At 45.0% G+C, this 22,733-nt stretch overlaps 1 protein-coding gene across 3 annotated transcripts in view; it reads left to right on the forward strand.

The window, feature by feature from the left end:
- MOB3A (MOB kinase activator 3A) overlaps positions 1 to 21,929 on the forward strand; it is a 144,953-nt gene extending 123,024 nt beyond the window's left edge. For all 3 annotated transcript variants that reach the window (XM_063914798.1, XM_063914797.1, XM_063914799.1), the window contains exon 4: positions 21,431 to 21,929. In XM_063914798.1, the coding sequence (XP_063770868.1) occupies positions 21,431 to 21,460 (30 nt within the window). In that variant the 3' untranslated portion in view covers positions 21,461 to 21,929. The remainder of the gene's footprint in view (positions 1 to 21,430) is intronic.
- The last annotated feature ends 804 nt before the right edge of the window (positions 21,930 to 22,733 follow it).

A 22,733-nucleotide genomic window follows, 5' to 3' on the forward strand; every position in this document is an offset into this window, starting at 1 on the left:
CGTTTGTACCCCAGGTCGCCTCTCAACATAAGAAGACGCCGTATTATCAGGCGCAGTCTTTTCGTGGGCAAGCGGGCAAAAGGTTCCTCATTTCTGCCCCGTGACAGAGGGAGAGGAAAAAGGCTGCAGATTCAGCCAGTTCCCAGGAACAGAAGCCCTCTCCCGCCTCTGCCAAGCCCTCAGTATGACGCTGGGGCTTTACAAGCAGAATCAGGCACGGTGGGGGCCCGTCTCAATGAATTTCAGCGCGCAGTGGGCTCACTCGCAAGTAGACCCCTGAATCCTTCAGGTGATATCTCAGGGGTACAAATTGGAATTCGAGACGTCTCCCCCTCGCCGTTTCCTAAAGTCGGCTTTACCGATGTCTCCTTCTGACAGGGAGTCAGTTTTGGAAGCCATTCACAAGCTGTATTCCCAGCAGGTGATAATCAAGGTACCCCTCCTGCAACAGGGAACGGGGTATTATTCCACACTGTTGTGGTACCGAAGCCGGACGGCTCGGTGAGACAGATTCTAAATCTAAAATCTTGAACACTTACATACGGAGGTTCAAATTCAAAATTGAGTCACTCAGAGCAGTGATTGCGAACCTGGAAGAAGGGGACTACATGATGTCTCGGGACATCAAGGATGCTTACCTTCATGTCCCAATTTACCCTTCTCACCAAGGGTACCTCAGGTTTATGGTACAGAACTGTCACTATCAGTTTCAGACGCTGCCGTATGGATGGTCCACGGCACCCCGGGTCTTTACCAAGGTAATGGCCGAAATTATGATACTCCTTCGAAGGAAGGGAATTTTAGTTATCCCTTACTTGGACGATTCCCTGATAAGGGTAAGATCCAGGGAACAGTTGGAGGTCGGTGTAGCACTATCTCAGGTAGTGTTGCGGCAGCACGATTGGATTCTCAATATTCCAAAATCGCAGCTGATTCCGACGACTCGTCTTCTGTTCCTAGGGATGATCCTGGACACAGTCCAGAAAAAGGTGTTTCTCCCGGAGGAGAAAGTCAGGGAGTTATCCGAGCTAGTCGGGAACATCCTATAACCGAGCCAAGTCTCAGTACATCAGTGAAATGGTTCTGGGAAAAATGGTGGCTTCCTACGAAGCAATCCCATTCGGCAGATTCCACGCAAGAACTTTCCAGTGGGACCTGCTGGACAAATGGTCCGGGTCGCATCTTCAGATGCATCAGCGGATAACCCTGTCACCAAGCACAAGGGTGTCTCTCCTGTGGTGGTTGCAGAGTGCTCATCTTCTAGAGGGCCGCACATTCAGGACTGGGTCCTGGTGACCACGGACATAAATATCCTGAAGCTAAGGGCCATTTACAATGCTCTAAGCTCAGCAAGACCTCTGCTTCAAGGTCACCCGGAGTTGATCCATTCGGACAACATCACGGCAGTCACCCACGTAAACAGACAGGGTGACACAAGAAGCAGGAGGGCAATGGCAGAAGCTGCAAGGATTCTTCGCTGGGCGGAAAATCATGTGATAGCACTGTCAGCAGTATTCATTCCGGGAGTGGACAACTGGGAAGCAGACTTCCTCAGCAGACACGACTTCCACCCGGGAGAGTGGGGACTTCACCCATAAGTCTTCCACATGTTTATAAAACTCGACAAGTATTGCGCCAGGTCAAGGGACCCTCAGGCAATAGCTGTAGACACTCTGGTAACACAGTGGGTGTACCAGTCAGTGTATGTGTTCCCTCCTCTGCCTCTCATACCCAAGGTACTGAGAATTATAAGATGGAGAGGAGTAAGCACTATATTCGTGGCTCCGGATTGGCCAAGAAGGACTTGGTAACCGGAACTTCAAGAGATGCTCACGGAGGATCCGTGGCCTCTACCTCTAAGAAGGGACCTGCTCCAGCAAGGACCCTGTCTGTTCCAAGACTTACCGCGGCTGCGTTTGACGGCATGGTGGTTGAACGCCGGATCCTGAAGGAGAAAGGCATTCCGGATGAAGTCATTCCTATCCTGATCAAAGCCAGGAAAGATATAACCGCAAAACATTATCACCGCATTTGGCGAAAATATGTTGCGTGGTGCGAGGCCAGTAAGGCCCCGACGGAGGAATTTTCAACTGGGTCGATTCCTACATTTCCTGCAAACAGGAGTGTCTATGGGCCTGAAATGGGGGTCCATTAAGGTTCAAATTTCGGCTCTGTCAATTTTCTTCCAAAAAGAACTAGCTTCAGTCCCTGAAGTTCAGACCTTTGTGAAAGGGGTACTGTATATACAGCCTCCTTTTGTGCCTCCAGTGGCACCTTGGGATCTAAATGTAGTTTTTGGGTTCCAAAAGTCACGTTGGTTTGAACCACTTAAATATGTGGAGTTAAAATATCTCACATGGAAAAGTGGTCATGCTGTTGGCCCTGGCCTGGGCCAGGTGCGTGTCAGAATTGGCGGCTTTATCCTGTAAAAGCCCTCATCTGATTTTCCATTCGGACAGGGCGGAATTGAGGACTTGTCCTCCGTTTCTCCCTAAGGTGGTTTTCAGCGTTTCACCTGAATCAACCTATTGTGGTGCCTGCGGCTACTAGGGACTTGGAGGACTCCAAGTTGCTAGACGTTGTCAGAGCCCTGGAAATATAGACAAACTATAGAAAAATGTGGTGACTTGCGCCCTTCTAGCTGCTGCTTAGATCCACTCACAAGAGCACCAAACTCGTTGGAAACATATATACAAAACAATGGAGAGCGGTCCTTGAGCGCTGCTAGATGATCCAAACAGTTCCTGATGACCTGTATATTATTGATATGGGTGGAAGAGTACAATCAATCAACCGGTGAACACTGTACTGCAATCACTGTACAGGAACCTTTGAACTCACCGTAACTCAGTGAGATGCGTTCACGTAAAGGTTTCTTTGATTGGTCGTGATTTATCTTCCACCAATAGCCACATATAAGCACATATGAAATAACACTCACCTGGGCTCAAAGGCCCTATATGCACCAAAAGGTTTCTTTCATACACGTATTTTCAAGCAAGCAGGCGTGACCAGAAGTTCATAAAAACTATTTATTCGTCCATAAAAAATAGTCTAAAAAGACGTACAGGTAAAAGAATTTCCTCCTGATTTGGCTGGGAGATGTTTTGTTCCACTCTAAACCCCAAAGGTATATGGAAGACTTCTTTAAGAGAAAAAAACACTCCTCACCATACCGTTCCCAGGACACGTGTAAGATGGGGCGTTCTCTCTCAGATGTTTGGCGAAAAAAGCTTCCAGCCGATAGGGTAAATTAGAATGGACACCAGCAAACGGGATCTCCAGAACACCAACGCGTTTCGGAATGTCTTCCTTCCTCAGGGTGTAGAGTCAAACAAAACACTGGGGTTTTTATACCCTATAACTTTGGTCACATGATCTCTTCTGCCAATTTCCTAATTAATCCCTTCAAAACACCTTGATTCCTATATAATATGTTTTTCTATACAATGTTTACTAAACCCATATTACAAATATTAAATTTTATACATAGGTTGATAAAACAGATAATATATCTGTATTTTAATTCACTTCAATATCTAATTTGGTTATGTATAAAACCTGTTGGGTACCATAGGATCCATTGCTCTCTCCATTAGTATCACTGTAAACAAACCCGTTCTATTCCCACCCACTCTCCACAATTTTAAATTTACCTCATACCCATAATCCTTAGCAGCATATTGTTAAACCATTGGTGGCTCGGTTGTTATAGCAACCGCACGTTCACAGTTCTTTATATAGTTTTTGGATGGAGTGTTCACGATCTATGATCCCACTTCCTGATTCTCGCGGCACGTCACTTCCTGGTTGTGAACCGCACACAACGCGGCACATCCTGGCAACGGATAGATCCGAATAGACGCGGCTATTTGCTTTCCCGATACGTCACTTCCTGGTTATGACCCGCAAGCCGGAAGGGATTGTGACAACATGTGGAGAGAAGATCGTCGCAATTTTGCCTCATAAGTTCTATAGATCCCAGTTTTCTAGAGGGTATGCGCCCTCGTTTCGTGTGCAATGTTCACCATAGAAAACATGATAAAAGGATATACATTAGTCCATATATTAAGACATACGGGTGCCATATTTTGACATATTAGTAAACTACCATTTGCAACATGCTAAATACATATAATTTCATGCTATCAAACGGTGCTACATAGATTAAATTCATAAGAACCACTTGGTTTCAAACTCAACATTTAAACCTTTAGGGGTCAGAGTCCTAATTTCATAAATGCTCCTCATCTCCTCCTTAGCTAAGGTTTCCTCCTTATTGTTTGTTCTCCAATTGGGTTGCACAGCCTTTATTCCACAAAAACTCTTCATATATCGGATATTACATTCATGCTTATCTTTAAAGTGCAATGACACATTATGTGTCTCCAATCCCTTTTTTATGTTTCTCACATGTTCAGCTAATCTGACTTTGAGCATCCGGGATGTCCTACCTATATATTGTTTTTTACATTCACATTCTAACAGGTATACCACATCCTTTGTATTGCACGTAATGAAATCTTTGATCACATACGTTTTTCCTGTTTGTATGGACCTATACTCTGTGATCTTATTTGTTTCACTAGTGCATGCGCGGCACATCTGACACATTCCACATCTAAAAAAACCCTTAGACTTGTTCCTAGTCACCATCCTAGGTACAGATAGGGCACTCTTAACGATGTTATCCTTTAGGTTACGTGCCTTCCGATACACAAATCGCGGACGTTCCGAAATATAGGGTTGCAATAAGGGGTCGTTCTTCAAAATACCCCAATGTTTTTTGATAATGCCTTCTATTTGTCTATGCTGGCTGTTGTACCCCGTAATAAATGGAATATTATTATTACTCTTGAATCTGTCTTCCTTTTTTTCACCTTTTAGCATATGATCTCTATTTAATACCAGTACATCATCTCTTGCTTTGTCAACCATTTCTTTATTATAACCTTTAGCTATGAACTGATTGCTGAGAGTTCCAGCTTGTTCCTCAAAGTTATTGAGGTCCGTACAATTCCTTCTAATACGTTGAAATTGGCTTGTGGGAATACCACTCAGCCAATTCCGATGGTGGTTACTGCTGTAGTCAATAAATGAATTACAAGGAAAGACAATACAGGGATGAAAATCCCAGGTATAATAAGAGGGAACAAGCACCGAGAGAGAGAGGGTTAGATAGGAGGAGAACACAATATAATCAAACCCCTGATAGATCCACACATAGGGGATGGTTCAGAAATAATGAATATGGGAGGTCCAATGGTACATATAGAAATTTTGAGGATCAACATAGGTGGTATCAGAAACCTAGGTATGGGGATGAGAGAATAAGATCAAGAGAGGAAAGAGAGAACTACTCTAGATTCCATGGGACCAATAGATTTAGAACATTGGAAGAACAGGAACATTTTTTAGGGAACCCTACCAGAAGGTCACACTCACAGATACAACCTCAAAACACAAGAAGAAAACCAGGGGCAAGAGGGGAGGTAAGAATAGATGTTTGAATAAAAAAAGAAGACAGCGGAAAAATAAGGACAAAAATACACCACTCGCAGAACAAATAGAAAAAAATGTCCCTAATGAACATAAAACTAAAATATATAATTTGAGTAATTACTCATTAACTGAACAAGAGAATAATGTACTGGAGAGAGGCCTAAAATTTGCTCCTTCAAATAAATGTAACAAATTCGATGTCTTTGTTGACATCGAAAAATTCATTAGAAGATTAACTTTAAAAAGATTTTTTGAAGAGAACCCCAGTAACAACAATATTAGTGAGGAACCAATAGGGATCAAATTTAAAAGAAAATCTTCCTTTTATCCAAGGTATAAAAGGGGTTGCTTTGTGGAATCATTTGAAAAGGCAATAAAGGAGGAGTTAGAATCCATTGACCTTAAACCCAACAAAAAAGCAAATCTAACTAGAAAGGAACAGGAGGCCATTAAATCCTTGAGTAATAACAAGGATATCGTAATAAAACCTGCTGACAAGGGGGGAGGGGTGGTAGTGATGAATGCAGAGGATTATAATGAAGAGATTGTAAGACAACTCATGGACAAAACAACATATAAGAAATTAAAGGGTAATCCTAATACTAACATCATGAAAAAATTAGACACCTTTCTGGCTATGTATACCTCTAAAAGGATTATAACTGATGAGGAACGTCTATTTATATATATTGAGAATCCATCCATTCCGGTTATTTATGTGCTACCCAAAATGCATAAATGTAAAGAAAAACCCCCAGGTCGACCAATAGTAGCTGGGACAAACTCCTGTTTATCCAACTTATCTTTGTATATTGATCATTCCCTACAACCTTATGTAAAATCTACCCCCTCCTATTTGAAAGATACCATCGATACCATTAATAAGATTAATGATATACAGTGGGGAGAAAACTATTTCCTAGTCACAGCGGACGTGTCTTCATTGTATACTATTGTAAATCATGAGACGGGTTTGAAATCTGTAGAAACTTTCCTTAGGAGGAGTGAGATGGTAGAGGATAAAATCCAATTTATATTGGAAGGTATTTCCCTCATCCTTAAAAATAACTTCTTCTGGTTTAGTGACGAATTTTATCTCCAACTTAGGGGTACGGCCATGGGCACCAGACTGGCGCCGAGTTATGCTAACTTATTCATGGCCTATTGGGAGGAGCAGTTTGTGTGGAGTGGCCATGAGCTCGGCGCCAGTCTGGTGGCCTGGAGCCGCTATATAGATGACATCCTGTTTGTATGGAAGGGTGACAGACACTCTTTGGACCAATTCTGTAACCACTTGAATTCAAACAGTGATAATATTGTTCTCACGTTCAATATCAGTCCCAATCAAGTGGAGTTTCTGGATTTAAGCATATATGTAGAGGAAGGTAGAATCAAGACTAAGAACTTTATAAAACCCACTGATTGTAATTCATTTATTGACTACAGCAGTAACCACCATCGGAATTGGCTGAGTGGTATTCCCACAAGCCAATTTCAACGTATTAGAAGGAATTGTACGGACCTCAATAACTTTGAGGAACAAGCTGGAACTCTCAGCAATCAGTTCATAGCTAAAGGTTATAATAAAGAAATGGTTGACAAAGCAAGAGATGATGTACTGGTATTAAATAGAGATCATATGCTAAAAGGTGAAAAAAAGGAAGACAGATTCAAGAGTAATAATAATATTCCATTTATTACGGGGTACAACAGCCAGCATAGACAAATAGAAGGCATTATCAAAAAACATTGGGGTATTTTGAAGAACGACCCCTTATTGCAACCCTATATTTCGGAACGTCCGCGATTTGTGTATCGGAAGGCACGTAACCTAAAGGATAACATCGTTAAGAGTGCCCTATCTGTACCTAGGATGGTGACTAGGAACAAGTCTAAGGGTTTTTTTAGATGTGGAATGTGTCAGATGTGCCGCGCATGCACTAGTGAAACAAATAAGATCACAGAGTATAGGTCCATACAAACAGGAAAAACGTATGTGATCAAAGATTTCATTACGTGCAATACAAAGGATGTGGTATACCTGTTAGAATGTGAATGTAAAAAACAATATATAGGTAGGACATCCCGGATGCTCAAAGTCAGATTAGCTGAACATGTGAGAAACATAAAAAAGGGATTGGAGACACATAATGTGTCATTGCACTTTAAAGATAAGCATGAATGTAATATCCGATATATGAAGAGTTTTTGTGGAATAAAGGCTGTGCAACCCAATTGGAGAACAAACAATAAGGAGGAAACCTTAGCTAAGGAGGAGATGAGGAGCATTTATGAAATTAGGACTCTGACCCCTAAAGGTTTAAATGTTGAGTTTGAAACCAAGTGGTTCTTATGAATTTAATCTATGTAGCACCGTTTGATAGCATGAAATTATATGTATTTAGCATGTTGCAAATGGTAGTTTACTAATATGTCAAAATATGGCACCCGTATGTCTTAATATATGGACTAATGTATATCCTTTTATCATGTTTTCTATGGTGAACATTGCACACGAAACGAGGGCGCATACCCTCTAGAAAACTGGGATCTATAGAACTTATGAGGCAAAATTGCGACGATCTTCTCTCCACATGTTGTCACAATCCCTTCCGGCTTGCGGGTCATAACCAGGAAGTGACGTATCGGGAAAGCAAATAGCCGCGTCTATTCGGATCTATCCGTTGCCAGGATGTGCCGCGTTGTGTGCGGTTCACAACCAGGAAGTGACGTGCCGCGAGAATCAGGAAGTGGGATCATAGATCGTGAACACTCCATCCAAAAACTATATAAAGAACTGTGAACGTGCGGTTGCTATAACAACCGAGCCACCAATGGTTTAACAATATGCTGCTAAGGATTATGGGTATGAGGTAAATTTAAAATTGTGGAGAGTGGGTGGGAATAGAACGGGTTTGTTTACAGTGATACTAATGGAGAGAGCAATGGATCCTATGGTACCCAACAGGTTTTATACATAACCAAATTAGATATTGAAGTGAATTAAAATACAGATATATTATCTGTTTTATCAACCTATGTATAAAATTTAATATTTGTAATATGGGTTTAGTAAACATTGTATAGAAAAACATATTATATAGGAATCAAGGTGTTTTGAAGGGATTAATTAGGAAATTGGCAGAAGAGATCATGTGACCAAAGTTATAGGGTATAAAAACCCCAGTGTTTTGTTTGACTCTACACCCTGAGGAAGGAAGACATTCCGAAACGCGTTGGTGTTCTGGAGATCCCCTGTTTGCTGGTGTCCATTCTAATTTACCCTATCGGCTGGAAGCTTTTTTCGCCAAACATCTGAGAGAGAACGCCCCATCTTACACGTGTCCTGGGAACGGTATGGTGAGGAGTGTTTTTTTCTCTTAAAGAAGTCTTCCATATACCTTTGGGGTTTAGAGTGGAACAAAACATCTCCCAGCCAAATCAGGAGGAAATTCTTTTACCTGTACGTCTTTTTAGACTATTTTTTATGGACGAATAAATAGTTTTTATGAACTTCTGGTCACGCCTGCTTGCTTGAAAATACGTGGATGAAAGAAACCTTTTGGTGCATATAGGGCCTTTGAGCCCAGGTGAGTGTTATTTCATATGTGCTTATATGTGGCTATTGGTGGAAGATAAATCACGACCAATCAAAGAAACCTTTACGTGAACGCATCTCACTGAGTTACGGTGAGTTCAAAGGTTCCTGTACAGTGATTGCAGTACAGTGTTCACCGGTTGATTGATTGTACTCTTCCACCCATATCAATAATATACAGGTCATCAGGAACTGTTTGGATCATCTAGCAGCGCTCAAGGACCGCTCTCCATTGTTTTGTATACTGGAAATATAGGTTTCCAGGACGGCTGGAGTCAGAAAATCTGACTCGTTGTTTATTCTGTATGCACCCAACAAGCTGGGTGCTCCTGCTTCTAAGCAGACTATTGCTCGTTGGATTTGTAGTACAATTCAGCTTGCACATTCTGTGGCAGGCCTGCCACAGCCAAAATCTGTAAAAGCCCATTCCACAAGGTGGGCTCATCTTGGGCGGCTGCCCGAGGGGTCTCGGCTTTACAACTTTGCCGAGCAGCTACTTGGTCAGGAGCAAATACGTTTGTAAAATTCTACAAATTTGATACCCTGGCTGAGGAGGACCTGGAGTTCTCTCATTTGGTGCTGCAGAGTCATCCGCACTCTCCCGCCCGTTTGCGAGCTTTGGTATAATCCCCATGGTCCTTACGGAGTCCCCAGCATCCACTAGGACGTCAGAGAAAATAAGAATTTACTTACCGATAATTCTATTTCTCGTAGTCCGTAGTGGAAGCTGGGCGCCCATCCCAAGTGCGGATTGTCTGCAATACTGGTACATAGTTATTGTTACCAAAAAATCGGGTTATTGCTGTAGTGAGCCATCTTTTCTAGAGGCTCCTCTGTTATCATGCTGTTAACTGGGTTTAGATCACAAGTTATATGGTGTGATTGGTGTGGCTGGTATGAGTCTTACCCGGGATTCAAAATCCTTCCTTATTGTGTACGCTCGTCCGGGCACAGTATCCTAACTGAGGCTTGGAGGAGGGTCATAGGGGGAGGAGCCAGTGCACACCAGGTAGTTCTAAAGCTTTACTTTTGTGCCCAGTCTCCTGCGGAGCCGCTATTCCCCATGGTCCTTACGGAGTCCCCAGCATCCACTACGGACTACGAGAAATAGAATTATCGGTAAGTAAATTCTTATTTTAATGGGAAAATAAAGTCCTCCGTTACTTTTCCTGTGTCAAAGGAATTGAATACCCTGTTTGAAGAACCATGGGTTAATCCTGATAAATTTCAGATCCCTAAAAGGTTGCTCTCATCTTTTACTTTAGAGGATAGGAAAAAATGGGAAAATCCACCGATAGTGGACGCATCAGTGTCTAGGCCAGGCATTCCCAACCGCGATCCTCAAAGCACACCAACAGTGCAGGTTTTAGTGATATCAAGGCTTCAGCACAGATGGTTAAATCAAAATAACTGAGGTACTAATTAAGTCACCTGTGTTCAAGCCTGGATATCACTAAAACCAAGACTTGTTAGTGTGCCTTGATTACCGAGGTTGGGAGACACTGCTCTAGGCTGTCAAGTAAAATTGCATTGCCTGTCCCTGGTGCAGACTTCCTAAAAGACACCTGATCGTAACTGAGACGGGTGTACTATGGTATGCCGGCGGTCGGGCTCCCGGCAGCCAGCATACCGGCGCCGGAATCCTGGCACCCGGCATACTGGCTCCGGAATCCCGAACGCCGGCATACCGACAGCTGGGCGAGCGCAAATGAGCCCCTTGCGCTGCGAGCATGGTGGCGCGCTACGCGCGACACACTATCTATTCTCCCTCCAGGGGGGTTGTGGACCCCCAAGATGGAGAAAAAGTGTTGGTATGCCTGCTGTCGGGATTCCGGCGCCGGTATACTGTGCTCCGGGATCCTGACAGTCGGCAAACTGAAGACCACCCAATTGAGACTACACTCAAATCATTGTACACAGCTGCTGGGGTTTGCCCAAAGACCCACTAATGCATGTGCGTGGATCACTAAACCCATTGCTATCAAGGGGGGGGATGTTGTTTTACTCCTGCAGCATATACAGGACTCTGCGAACTTTGTTGGAAGCCATAAAGGAAATAGGCGTGCTTAATGCACCCACCACTGCTATGGCAGTGTCGGCATGCAGGGGCTTGTGACTACGCCAGTGGACTACTGACACGGATTCCAGAAAAGGCGTGGAAAGCCTACCATTCACAGGAGAGGCCTTGTTTGGAGATGAATTGGACAAATGGATCGCCACAGCTACTGTGGGTAAGTATGTATCTTCCTTCCGCAGCCCCCCCTACCAAGAAGACTTATTCAGCTTCTACGTTACAGTCCTTTCGGATGGGCAAGTTCAAGGGCAAATCCAGAGATGCTTCTATGTCCTCCAGTGGCGCAAGAGGTACACCACGCAAATCATCAGCAGCTGGTGCTCAGGAACAGAGCTCAGGCTCTGCTTCCTCAAAGATTTCAGGATGACAGTGGACCGCAGTGCCTGGAAGGCTGTCAGGTGGGAGCCCGACTACAATTCTTCAGTCACATCTGGACAACATCATGCCAGGATCCCTGGGTCATAGTTCTTTTTCCCAGGGCTACAGACTGGAGTTTTTAGGTGCTCCCACCTCACAGATTCTTCAAATCAGGCTTACCAGTTACACAAGAGGCAAGTATAACTTTACAGCATGCCATCCAAAAACTGGTACAGACTCAGGTCATTGTTCCAGTTCCACCTCATCTCCAAAACCAGGGATATTATTCCAACTTGTTTGTGGTACCGAAACCGGACGGTTCGCTAAGGCCGATTTTGAATCTCAAATCGTTGAACCATACTTACGAGTGTTCAAATTCAAGAAGGAGTCTTTGAGAGCGGTGATCTCAGGTCTGGAGAAGGGGGGATTCCTAGTGTCTCTGGATATCAGGGATGCGTACCTTCATATTCCAATCTGGCCGCCTCATCAGGCTTATCTCCAGTTTGCACTGCAGGACTGTCACTACCAGTTTCAGGCCCTGCCATTTGGTCTCTCAACAGCACCGAGGGTGTTCACTCCCTGCTTGCGGAGTAGAAACATCATCTCTGCCATCACCTTGGTGAACATAATTCCGTACCTGGACGATCTTCTGATAAAAGCGCCATCCAGGGAAAGGTTGCTGGACAGCATTGCTCTCTCAACCAAACTTCTAAATCTTCCAAAATCTCACTTAGAGCCAACTCTGAGGCTCCCGTTCCTGGGAATGATACTTGGATACAAAATCACAAAAGGTGTTCCTTCCATTGGAAAAGGCAATGTTAATCCAGTCGATGGTTCGGGATGTCCTGAAGCTAACCCGGGTGTCGATGCATTTGCCTTCTGGGGAAAATGGTGGCGTCTTACGAGCCGCTTCAATACGGAAGGTTTCACGCAAGACCCTTCCAGCTCGATCTGTTGGACAAATGGTCTGGATCGCATCTTCACATGCACCAGAGGCATCCGTCTGTCGCCAAAGGCCAGGATCTACCTTCTGTGGTGGCTACAGTCTTCTCACCTAGTCGCAGGACGGAGGTTCGGAATTCAGAACTGGATTCTGTTAACCACAGACGCAAGCCTCAGAGGTTGGGGAGCAGTCACTCAGGGGGTCCAGTTTCAGGGAAGATGGTCAAATCATGAAGTCATCCTTCCAATCAACATTCTGGGACTCGGGGGCCCTTCTGCAGGCCTCACATCTTCTTCAAGGTCGGGCAGTTCAGGTCCAGTCGGACAATGTGACGGCAGTAACGTACATAAACCGACAGGGCGGAACGAAAAGCAGAACAGCAATGTCAGAGGTGTCAAGAATTCTCCTTTGGGCAGAAAGAAACGCTGTGGCGTTGTCAGCGGTCTTCATTCTGGGAGTAGTCAACTGGGAAGCAGACTTAGTTAGCAGACACGACCTGCACCCAGGGGAGTAGGGCCTTTACCCGGAAGTGTTCAGGTGCTTGACAAGTCGATGGGGATATCCACAGATCGACATGATGGCCTCTCGTCTCAATAAGAAGCTCAAGCAGTATTGTTCCAGGTCGAGAGATGCACAGGCAGTGGCGATAGATGCCCTGACAACTCCATGGGTCTATTAGATGGTGTACGTGTTTCCTCCACTTCCTCTGATCCCAAGAATTCTAAAACAAATAAAAAGGGAAAAGGTTCAAGCAGTACTCATTGATCCGGACTGGCCAAGAAAGGCCTGGTACGCGGACCTTCTGGAGATGCTCCTTGAAGATCTGTGACCTCTACCTCTTCGCGAGGATCTTCTGCAACAGGGCCTTTTCGTCTATCAGGACTTACCGCTGCTATGTTTGACGGCATGGACGTTAAATGACTGATTCTAGCCAGGAGAGGGATCCCTAACAAGGTTATCCCGACTATGATCCAAGCCAGGAAGGGGGTAACGTCTAACCATTACTATCGTAGTTGGAAGAAATACGCCTCTTGGTGTGAGAGCAGAAATTATTCTGCGGTGGAATTTCATCTGGGTCGTTTCCTGCTTTTTCTGCAGGCAGGCGTGGATGTGGGCCTACGTCTGGGCTCCATAAAAGTCCAGATTTCGGCCTTGTCCATTTTCTTTCAGAAACAATTGGCTTCTCTCCCTGAGTTCCAGACGTTCTTGAAAGGTGTTCTGCACATCCAACCTCCCTTCGTGCCTCCCACAGCACCTTGGGATCTCAATGTGGTGCTGCAGTTCCTCCAATCAGGCTGGTTAAAACAGTTACAGAAGGTGGACATAAAATCTGACGCGGAAGACCGTCACGCTGTTGGCCTTGGCTTCAGCAAGACTCGTGTCGGAGCTGGGGGCTTTGTCTCTCAAAAGTCTCTATTTAATTTTCCATGAGGACAGAGCTGAACTCCAAAATCGTCAGCAATTTCTTCCTAAAGTGGTGTCTGCATTTCACATCGACCAACCTATTGTGGTTCCGGTTGTCACGGACACCTCTGCTACTTCATAGTCTTTTGGATGTTGTGAGGGCTTTGAAGGTGTATGTGAAAAGAACAGCTCGTCGCAGAAAGACGGACTTGCTGATTGTTCTTTATGATCCCAATAAGATTGGCTGTCCTGCTTCAAAGCAGACAATTGCACGATGGATCAGACTTACGATCCAGCACGCTTATTCCACGACAAGTTTGCCGTGTCCAAAATCTGTACAGGCCCACTCTACTAGGTCAGTGGGTTCTTCCTGGGCAGCTGCCCGGGGTGTCTCTGCTTTACAGCTCTGCCGAGCAGCTACTTGGTCAGGTTCGAACACGTTTGCAAAGTTCTAAAAGTTCGATACTTTGGCCTCTGAGGACCTTCAATTTGATCAATCAGTTCTGCAGGAACCTCGGCACTCTCCCACCCGGTTTGGGAGCTTTGGTACATCCCCATTGTACTAAATGGACCCCAGTATCCTCTAGGATGTAAGAGAAAATAGGATTTCTGCAGCGTGGTACACTGGTATTCCACAGGGAATAACATTGGGTGTAGAGATGGACCTTGATCCGAGACACCAACAGGCTAAAGCTTTGACTGTTCCCAGGATGCAACATCAAGGCGGCACTCAAAGCTGCATGGCAATGCTGGAAGTGTCAAACATTCTTCAATGGGCGGCACGCCATCTGTCAGCCATATCGGCAATGTTCATTCCGGGTGTCCTCAACTGGGAAGCGGACTTCCTCAGTCGTCGGGACGTACGCGCCAGAGAGTGGAGTCTTCATCCAGAAGTCTTCCAACTCCTAGTGGCCAAGTGGGGCTACCAGATGTAGACCGGATGGCGTCTCGACACAATCACAAGGTTCCGGTCTTCGGAGCAAGGACAAGGGATCCTCAAGCAGCGTTCGTGGACACACTGGCAATTCCATGGAACTTTCGGCTGCCATACATGTTCCCTCCGATGTCACTCCTACCCAGGGTAATACGGAAGTTCAAGCAAGAAGGAGGGATACTACTACTAATTGCTCCAGCATGACCCAGACGGCATTGGTTCTCAGACCTGCAGGGTCTCTCGATAGAGCGTCCTCTTCTACTTCCTCAGTGCCCAGAAGTCCTCGTTTAGGACCCTTGTGTCTACCAGGATGTGGCTCGACGGGCTTTGACGCCGTGGCTCTTGAAGCTTCACTCCTGAGGGCCAAAGGATTCTCGGAGTCGGTAATTCAAACTATGTTGAAAGCCCATAATCAAGCTTCGGCTCAGATTTATTATAGGGTCTGGAATCTTTACTTCACCTGGTGTGCTGCTAAGAATTATGATACATCCAAGTTCAGTACTGCCAAACTTTTGTCTCTTCCGCAATAAGGCCTGGATTTAGGACTTCGTCTGGCCTCCCTCAAGGTTCACATTTCTGCCTTGTCGGTATGGTTTCAGAGAACAATTGCGTCTTTGTCTAACGTTCATACCCTTACTCAGGGCGTTTTGCAGATTCAGCCTCCCTATGTCCCTCCTGTGGCTCCATGGGATCTGTCTGTTCTGAATGCACTACAAGGGACTCCATTTGAACCTCTTCGGTCTGTGGACCTTAAATGCCTTACGCTTAAGGTCTTGTTTTTGTTGGCTATTGCCTCTGCTCGGCCTTTATCTCTCCTGGTCTGTCCTCCTTTACATGTGGTACGGGCTCTCCGTGTATATGTGGAGAGAACTGCCTGATTCTCTGTCCTTTTTGGTTTTCACAAACGTGGCTGGCCTGCAAATAAGCAAACTTTGGCCAAATGGATTAGAATGGTGATTGTACAAGCGTGTGCGCAGGCTGGGCTCCCAGCTCCTGCTGCTGTCAAGGCCCATTCTACTCGATCTAATGGACCTTCTTGGGCGGCCCGCTGTGGCGCGTCCCTAGAACAGTTGTGCAAGGTGGCTACATGGTTCTCTGTGAACATGTTCATCATGTTCTATGCCTTTGATACTTCCGCCTCCCGGGATGCTTCCTTTGGACGCCGGGTTATTGTGCCCGCTACAGTGCGTCCCCTCCCATGAGGAACTGCTTTATGACATCCCCGATGTTATTCAATGTAGAATACCAGTGTACCCCTCTACAGAAAAGGAGATTTATGGTAAGACTTACCATTGTTAAATCTTTCTGCGAGGTGCACTGGATTCCTCGTGGCGCCCACCCTGACGCACTTAGCTTCTTTGGGTTTGTATGGCATTAGCCGCTGGTACCTTCTCCTGTCGTGAGAATGTGGTTTTCTGTGGCTACTAACTGTTGTCGCCTCTCTTACCTGCTCCTGCATTGTTCTGGTTAATCAGACTGAGCTCCAGTGCCTGGAGGCGGGGCTGTAGAGGAGGCGGTGCAGTGCTTCCTGGAAACAAAGCTTTAGCCTGTTGGTGCCTCGGATCAAGATCCAACTATACACCCAATGTTATTCCCTGTGGAATCCAGTGTACCTCGCAGAAAGAGATTTAACAATAAGTCTTACCATAAATCTCCTTTTTCATTAACTACCAGTAAATCCTTTTCTTGTAGTCCGTAGAGTATACTGGGTTCCCGCCCAGTGCTTCGTTCTTCCTGCACTGTTACTTGGTTAAGTAATGTTGGTTCAGCCATGGCTTTCCTCTTGTTGTGTGTGCTGGTTCGGAATCTCACCACTATCCTTATCTATCCTTGTCTCAAAGTATGTAATTCTCCTCGGGCACAGCTTCCTAGACTGGTAGGAGGGGCATAGAGGGAGTAGCAAGCCCACACTATCAAATTTTTAAAGTGCCCATGGCTCCTAGTGGACCCGTCTTTACCCCATGGTACTAAATGGACCCCAGCATCCTCTATGGACTACGAGAAAAGGATTTACCGGTAGGTAATTAAAATCCTATTTTTTTGATACTGAGCCAGCAGTGTTGAGCATACTACAGGATACCTGCACTGCCGCTCCATCACCCCCTGTGCTGGTAAGTGGAACAGCATTTTTGGCCAAACCCCTCAGAGGCACGCTTTGGATCGCAGCCGGTTGCTACAAGGGGATAAGGTACCGCATTGTGGGGGTAATTCCAAGTTGATCGCAGCAGGAAATTTTTTAGCAGTTGGCAAAACCATGTGCACTGCAGGGGAGGCAGATATAACATGTGCAGAGAGAGTTAGATTTGGGTGGGTTATTTTGTTTCTGTGCAGGGTAAATACTGGCTGCTTTATTTTTACACTGCAATTTAGATTGCAGATTGAACTCACCACACCCAAATCTAACTCTCTCTGCAAATGTTATATCTGCCTCTCCTGCAACGCACATGGTTTTGCCCAACTGCTAAAAAATTTCCTACTGCGATCAACTCGGAATTACCCCCTGTATCGGCTGTCGCTGCTGGTGTGGGAAACCACTGGCAGTGCTGACAAGTGGGCGTCTGGGTCTCCTGCGCCCCCACTATACCACCAGGGAAGTGGGCAATGAGGCGCTTGTATGGAGGCAACCATTTCCCTGGGGTTATTGTCAGAAGGGGGCGGTAGGCTTTCCTGATTAGCTCCTCCCCTGCCCCTTTGGCACTTTCACTCTAGCAGGCAACCTGCCAAATGGTAGTCCCTCCTCTCTCCCCTCCCTCACAGAGATGCTGAACATTAATTTTCCTCTGTCTGCTTCAGCTAGTCTCTGGAGAGTTGTTTGATCTCACTGAATACCTCACCATTAGGGTGGCCGATCCCGGGATTTAGGCCAAAAAACGGGCGGGATTCAATCCTGGGATTGAGGGTTCAGGCGGCCCTTTGTTTTCTTTTTAAGACAGGCAGCGTTGAGCCGTCCGCCGTCACCTGCTGCTGGGTGTCGCTGAGACAGACCGATGTTTCCCCACCCCCGTTGTATGGTTAGTTACGGGAGCATTGTGAGGGGGCGGTCACATAGGGAAAAGCCAATCTTGGGATTGACCATGTTTCAATCCCGATACCCAGGATTGAAATAATGGCCCGGTATTGGTCTCCCTACTCACCTTCACTGGTCAGGTTATACACACATCTCCTTACCAAGTGGGATTTGGATTTGTTGAGTAGCTATTGCCCATTCAATCTGCTTTGAATGTTTGCTTGCCTGTTATTTGTTTTGGAGTCCTTTTGTCTCGCACTCCATCTGTCATCTTATCCTCTGTCTGATTTTATTACTGTCAATTGTTTGTGCAGATAAAAAAAAAATTTTTTTTTGGCAGTGTTTACTCAATATATATTTTACTCACTGAATTTGAGCCCTACTTATTTATTTATCTTCTTATTAACAGTTTCATATATAGCGCAGCAAATTCCGTTGCGCTTTACAATTGGAATTATTATTTATCTGTTTGTGGGGTATTACATTCATTGCACAGTCCCTTCATTACACACCACTGTTAATACTACTTTGTGTGGCTATTGCCTTGGATTTCTGTACCATGTCTTCCAAGAGCAAAGCACCTGAGGAGGTGGGATCTCCTGTGTTGCATACCTGCAGGAATTGTTCCACTGTGTTTTCTCCTCAAAATCTGGACCAGGATGGTCTCTGTATCTGGTGTTTTACATATACGCAGCAAGGGGACATGCGGCCACAGCTTCCAGCCAGGAACCGGCTAGGGTGTCCTCTTTTGCAATTGGTTAATAGGTTTGCATTGCTGCTTTTTACCCGCTTCCAGACACTGATTGGGGCAAGTTGGAGTCTCCTTCCCTGGTGGACACTCACATTGCCCGTCTAATTAAAAACACTACCATCCCTATCTCTAACATGGCTTCCCTTTAAGGATCTGACTGATAGGACGTTACAAACTTTCTTTCAAGTTATTTATCCTCATCGCAGTGCTATCGCAGTGCTATCGCACGTCCAGCCATAGAATCTGCTTGGGTGGCTAAGGCCATCGGTTGTTGGGTAGATGCTCTTGAAGATGGCCTTACTTCTGGTACCCACAGGAATCCGTTCTCGCTAATGGCACATATGAATGATATGGCTCCCTGTCTCGGGGAGACAGCAATAAACACTGGTATACTAGCCCCCAAGGTGTCCTCTTCCTGCGTATCCTGGCGTGCTACCAAACTCTAAGAAGGCCCTTTTTTGGATCATCCTAATTCTGGGGACCTTCTCTTTGGACCAGAATTGGACAAGATTGTGGCCATGGTGGTGGCTTCCAAGACAGCTTTCCTTCCTTCAGCAGCAGCCCCTCTTCAAAATTGGCCCTCCAGCTGCGGTGGAACTACACATCCCAGCATGCACTGCCACAGTTTTGTTATTAAGGCTTGCTAAAACTGAGTCAGGACATGCTGGGATTTGTAGTTCCACAGCAGCTGGAGGGACGACGTTGAAGACCCATGCCTTAGTGGTTCGGTGGACCTTCCATCTCATGTACTTGCTGATTCTGCAGGTCCTCCACAAGTTAAAGTTGGAAGGCGGTACCGTGATCCTGGTAGCTCCCGGTTGGCTGCGCTGAGCTTGGTACGTGGCTCTTCTCTGCCTCTCCATTGACACCTTGCTGCAATATAAGGCTGGACCTTCTGTCTCGGCGCTCGTGCTTTCATCCGGATCTGGCCCATCTTGCTTTGATGGAGTTTCTCTTGAAACATCCTTTCTGAGAGCTAATAGATCGATCATTTTGTACCGTGCTGGATGGCTGTAAACCACCGTCTGCCAGGATTTATTACTGAGTTTGGTGGGCTTACTTCACCTGGAGTTCAGCTACAGATTTTAACCCCGAATCGCCTCTGCTTTCGGGGGCCCTCCGTTCTGGAGGCGGGTCTGAATTTGGGCATCTGCCTGTCTTCCTTGAAGGTGCAGGTTTTAGCCTTTTTTGTTCCAGAAACAGATTGCGATGTCTGACGTTCGGACATTCTACATTGTGTCCTCCTTGTGCAGCCCCCCGTTTGTTTCTCCGGTGGCTCCATGGAACTTGTCTTTGATTCTTCAAGCTCTTCAATTATCACCTTTTTGAGCAATTAAACACTGGACATTTGTTGGCATACATGGGAGGCTGTCTTCCTGTTTGCCATAGGATCGGCCCGGTGGGTGTCTGACCTGAGTACTTTTTGTCACTCCCCATTTTTGTTTGGTCACTTGGACCGGGCTGTGGTGCAGACACAATTAGGCTGCTTCCCTAAGGTAGTTTATTTGGTTTAATATTAACCAAGAGATTATGGTTCATGCCTTTCATGCACCTGATTCTTTGCCGGAGGAGGCCTCTGGATTTATGTTAACAGGACAAGGGATCAAGTCGGAGTCCTTCTGTGTCCTGTGACTTTCACAAATGGGGCTGGCCGCTATTGATCTTTGGCCAGGTGTCTCCGTTTGACCATCCGCTGTGCTTACTCAGTGGTGGACCTTACTGCCCCGGCCGTGTTGACAGCTCATCTGGTCGGTGGGAACTTCTTGGGCAACTTGACATGGTGCCTCTTTGGAGCAGCTTTGTAGAGCTTCAATGTGGTCCTCTGCTAATATGTTTTACAGATTCTATTCATTTGACATCTTCACTTCCGCAGATGTTGCTTTCGGACTAAGGGTTCCCTGCGCAGCTTAGGAGCGTTCCCTTCCTTAGGTGGAATAGCTTTGACGTTCCACCATCTAAGCCTGTGTTCCCTATGGATTGAAGGAGAAAAGGAGATATACTGTATGTGCTTTACCTGTTAAACACTACTTCAATGTCAATCTTATGCAAACAGACAACAATAGCTACTATCTATAGTTTAGTAATGCGCTGTTTAATCCACATTACATTGATTAGAGAACTCCAGCACACAGATTGCAAAAACAATAAAAAACAAAGAATGGAGTTAATGGTAAACAAAGTATTACACTGTAATTCCCCTTTTACGCTGCCAGCTTTGAACACGGGATATTGCACATGAGTGCAAATAACCAGTGTTGCTGTGCAGTGTAAAAGGGCCCAGTTGGAACAATCCAGGTCAAGCAACCCGGTATTCCAACTGGGGTAGCAAGCAGGGTCGAACACGTGTACCCGGCTCGCTGTGCTGTATAAACGGGAAGCCAGGTCGATGCGACCCATTTTCCGTTCACTCTGTGTGGAAGGGTGGCACTGGGAGATCATGTGATCTCCAAAGCACCGCCCCCCCCATGACACCGCAGACGTCATGAACCCGGCAATATGCGGGTTGGAAACAGCGGCGGAGAGGGGCCTGAGGTTGGTCACAGCCAGGAAGCACCCATGTCAGGTTCCTGGGTGCAACCCGCCTCAGGCAGTATAAAAGGGTTATAACATAAAAAAAAAAAAAAAGTTTGCACAGCTTTTTGTGTTCGCTTTGAAATTGCAGTTCATAGATAACTTGTCTGAAATGTGCTCTATAAAATGCACTGCTTAAATGAATCAATGAAATTGATTTGCATATTTATTTGCACATTATTTTATTTTTATTATTTATTTAAAAAAATTCTACTTCTGGCCCCACATTTATATCTAGATTTGTATGTCCAACTAACAGTATCATCTATTGATTTTATTTCATCCACAGAAAGAAATGACATTGAGAATGTGCCACTGAGAGGGGAACGTCTCCTATTTCACATTTACACCTCTTGCTGCCTATGGAGCCTGTCAGTCAACTGCTGAGTTTTACACCTCTGCCACTAGAGGGTCATGTGGGAGAAGAGACTGCAGCCTTTTTATGATGCATAGATTGCTGTATGTGACTTATTTTTTTATTTTAAATCTATTTTTGATAGCTCACACATCTTTCAAGCTGTGATCATTTCTAACACCCTTCTTTAAAATTTTTACATTTTCCATACCTCTAGATTTTATTTTTGTAACTCTGTATTTTAAACTTGATTTAGATTGCTCACTCCACATGCAATAATTCCACTCAGGTTCTCATCCCTACATTTAAGTTTTTTACTTCTATAACGTGTGGTCACTGCCAGTTGGACTTGTCACTTTGTCTACTTCTATGTTTGGTCTCTACCTGAAAGATAAAGATCCTTTTATTTAATTAAAGTGTTTCTCTGTAGAAATTGAAGCGTGCCTTAATTACTGTAAATGGGATCTCCCACATAAATTCTTTTTTTTATTTGTAGTTTTAAATAATTTTATTGCGCATATATTTTGAAAACAATGTAATTTTAAAACATTTTATTGTACACGCAGATTTTCATAAGTGAAAATAGTTTACCACAAGTTGATAGTACAGGTTGAGTATCCCATAACCAAATATTCCGAAATACGGAATTTTTCGAGTGATACAATTAGTGAAACCTTTGTTTTCTGATGGCTCGATGTACACAAACTTTGTTTAATACACACAGTTATTAAAATATTGTATTAAATGACCTTCAGTCTGTGTATATAATGTACACACACTTTGTTCAATGCACACACACTTTGTTCAATGCACAAAGTTATTAAAAATATTGGCTACAATGACCTTCAGGCTGTGTGTATAAGGTGTATATGAAACATAAATGCTTTCTGTGCTTAGACTTAGGTCCCATCGCCATGATATCTCATTATGGTATGCAATTATTCCAAAATCCGGAAAAATCTCATATCCAGAATACTTCTGGTCTCAAGCATTTTGGATAAGGGATACTCAACCTGTATCATCAATTAGTCATTTTATCACAAATAACTGTACTGTTTTAATGAGCTGTTCAGATGGAAAGTAAATGTCATTTCTCTATCGTCCTAAGTGGATGCTGGGGTTCCTGAAAGGACCATGGGGGAATAGCGGCTCCGCAGGAGACAGGGCACAAAAAAGTAAAGCTTTTACCAGATCAGGTGGTGTGCACTGGCTCCTCCCCCTATGACCCTCCTCCAGA

Source organism: Pseudophryne corroboree, chromosome 1 (genome assembly GCF_028390025.1).
Source record: "Pseudophryne corroboree isolate aPseCor3 chromosome 1, aPseCor3.hap2, whole genome shotgun sequence".
In the NCBI taxonomy this organism is placed as follows: domain Eukaryota; kingdom Metazoa; phylum Chordata; class Amphibia; order Anura; family Myobatrachidae; genus Pseudophryne; species Pseudophryne corroboree.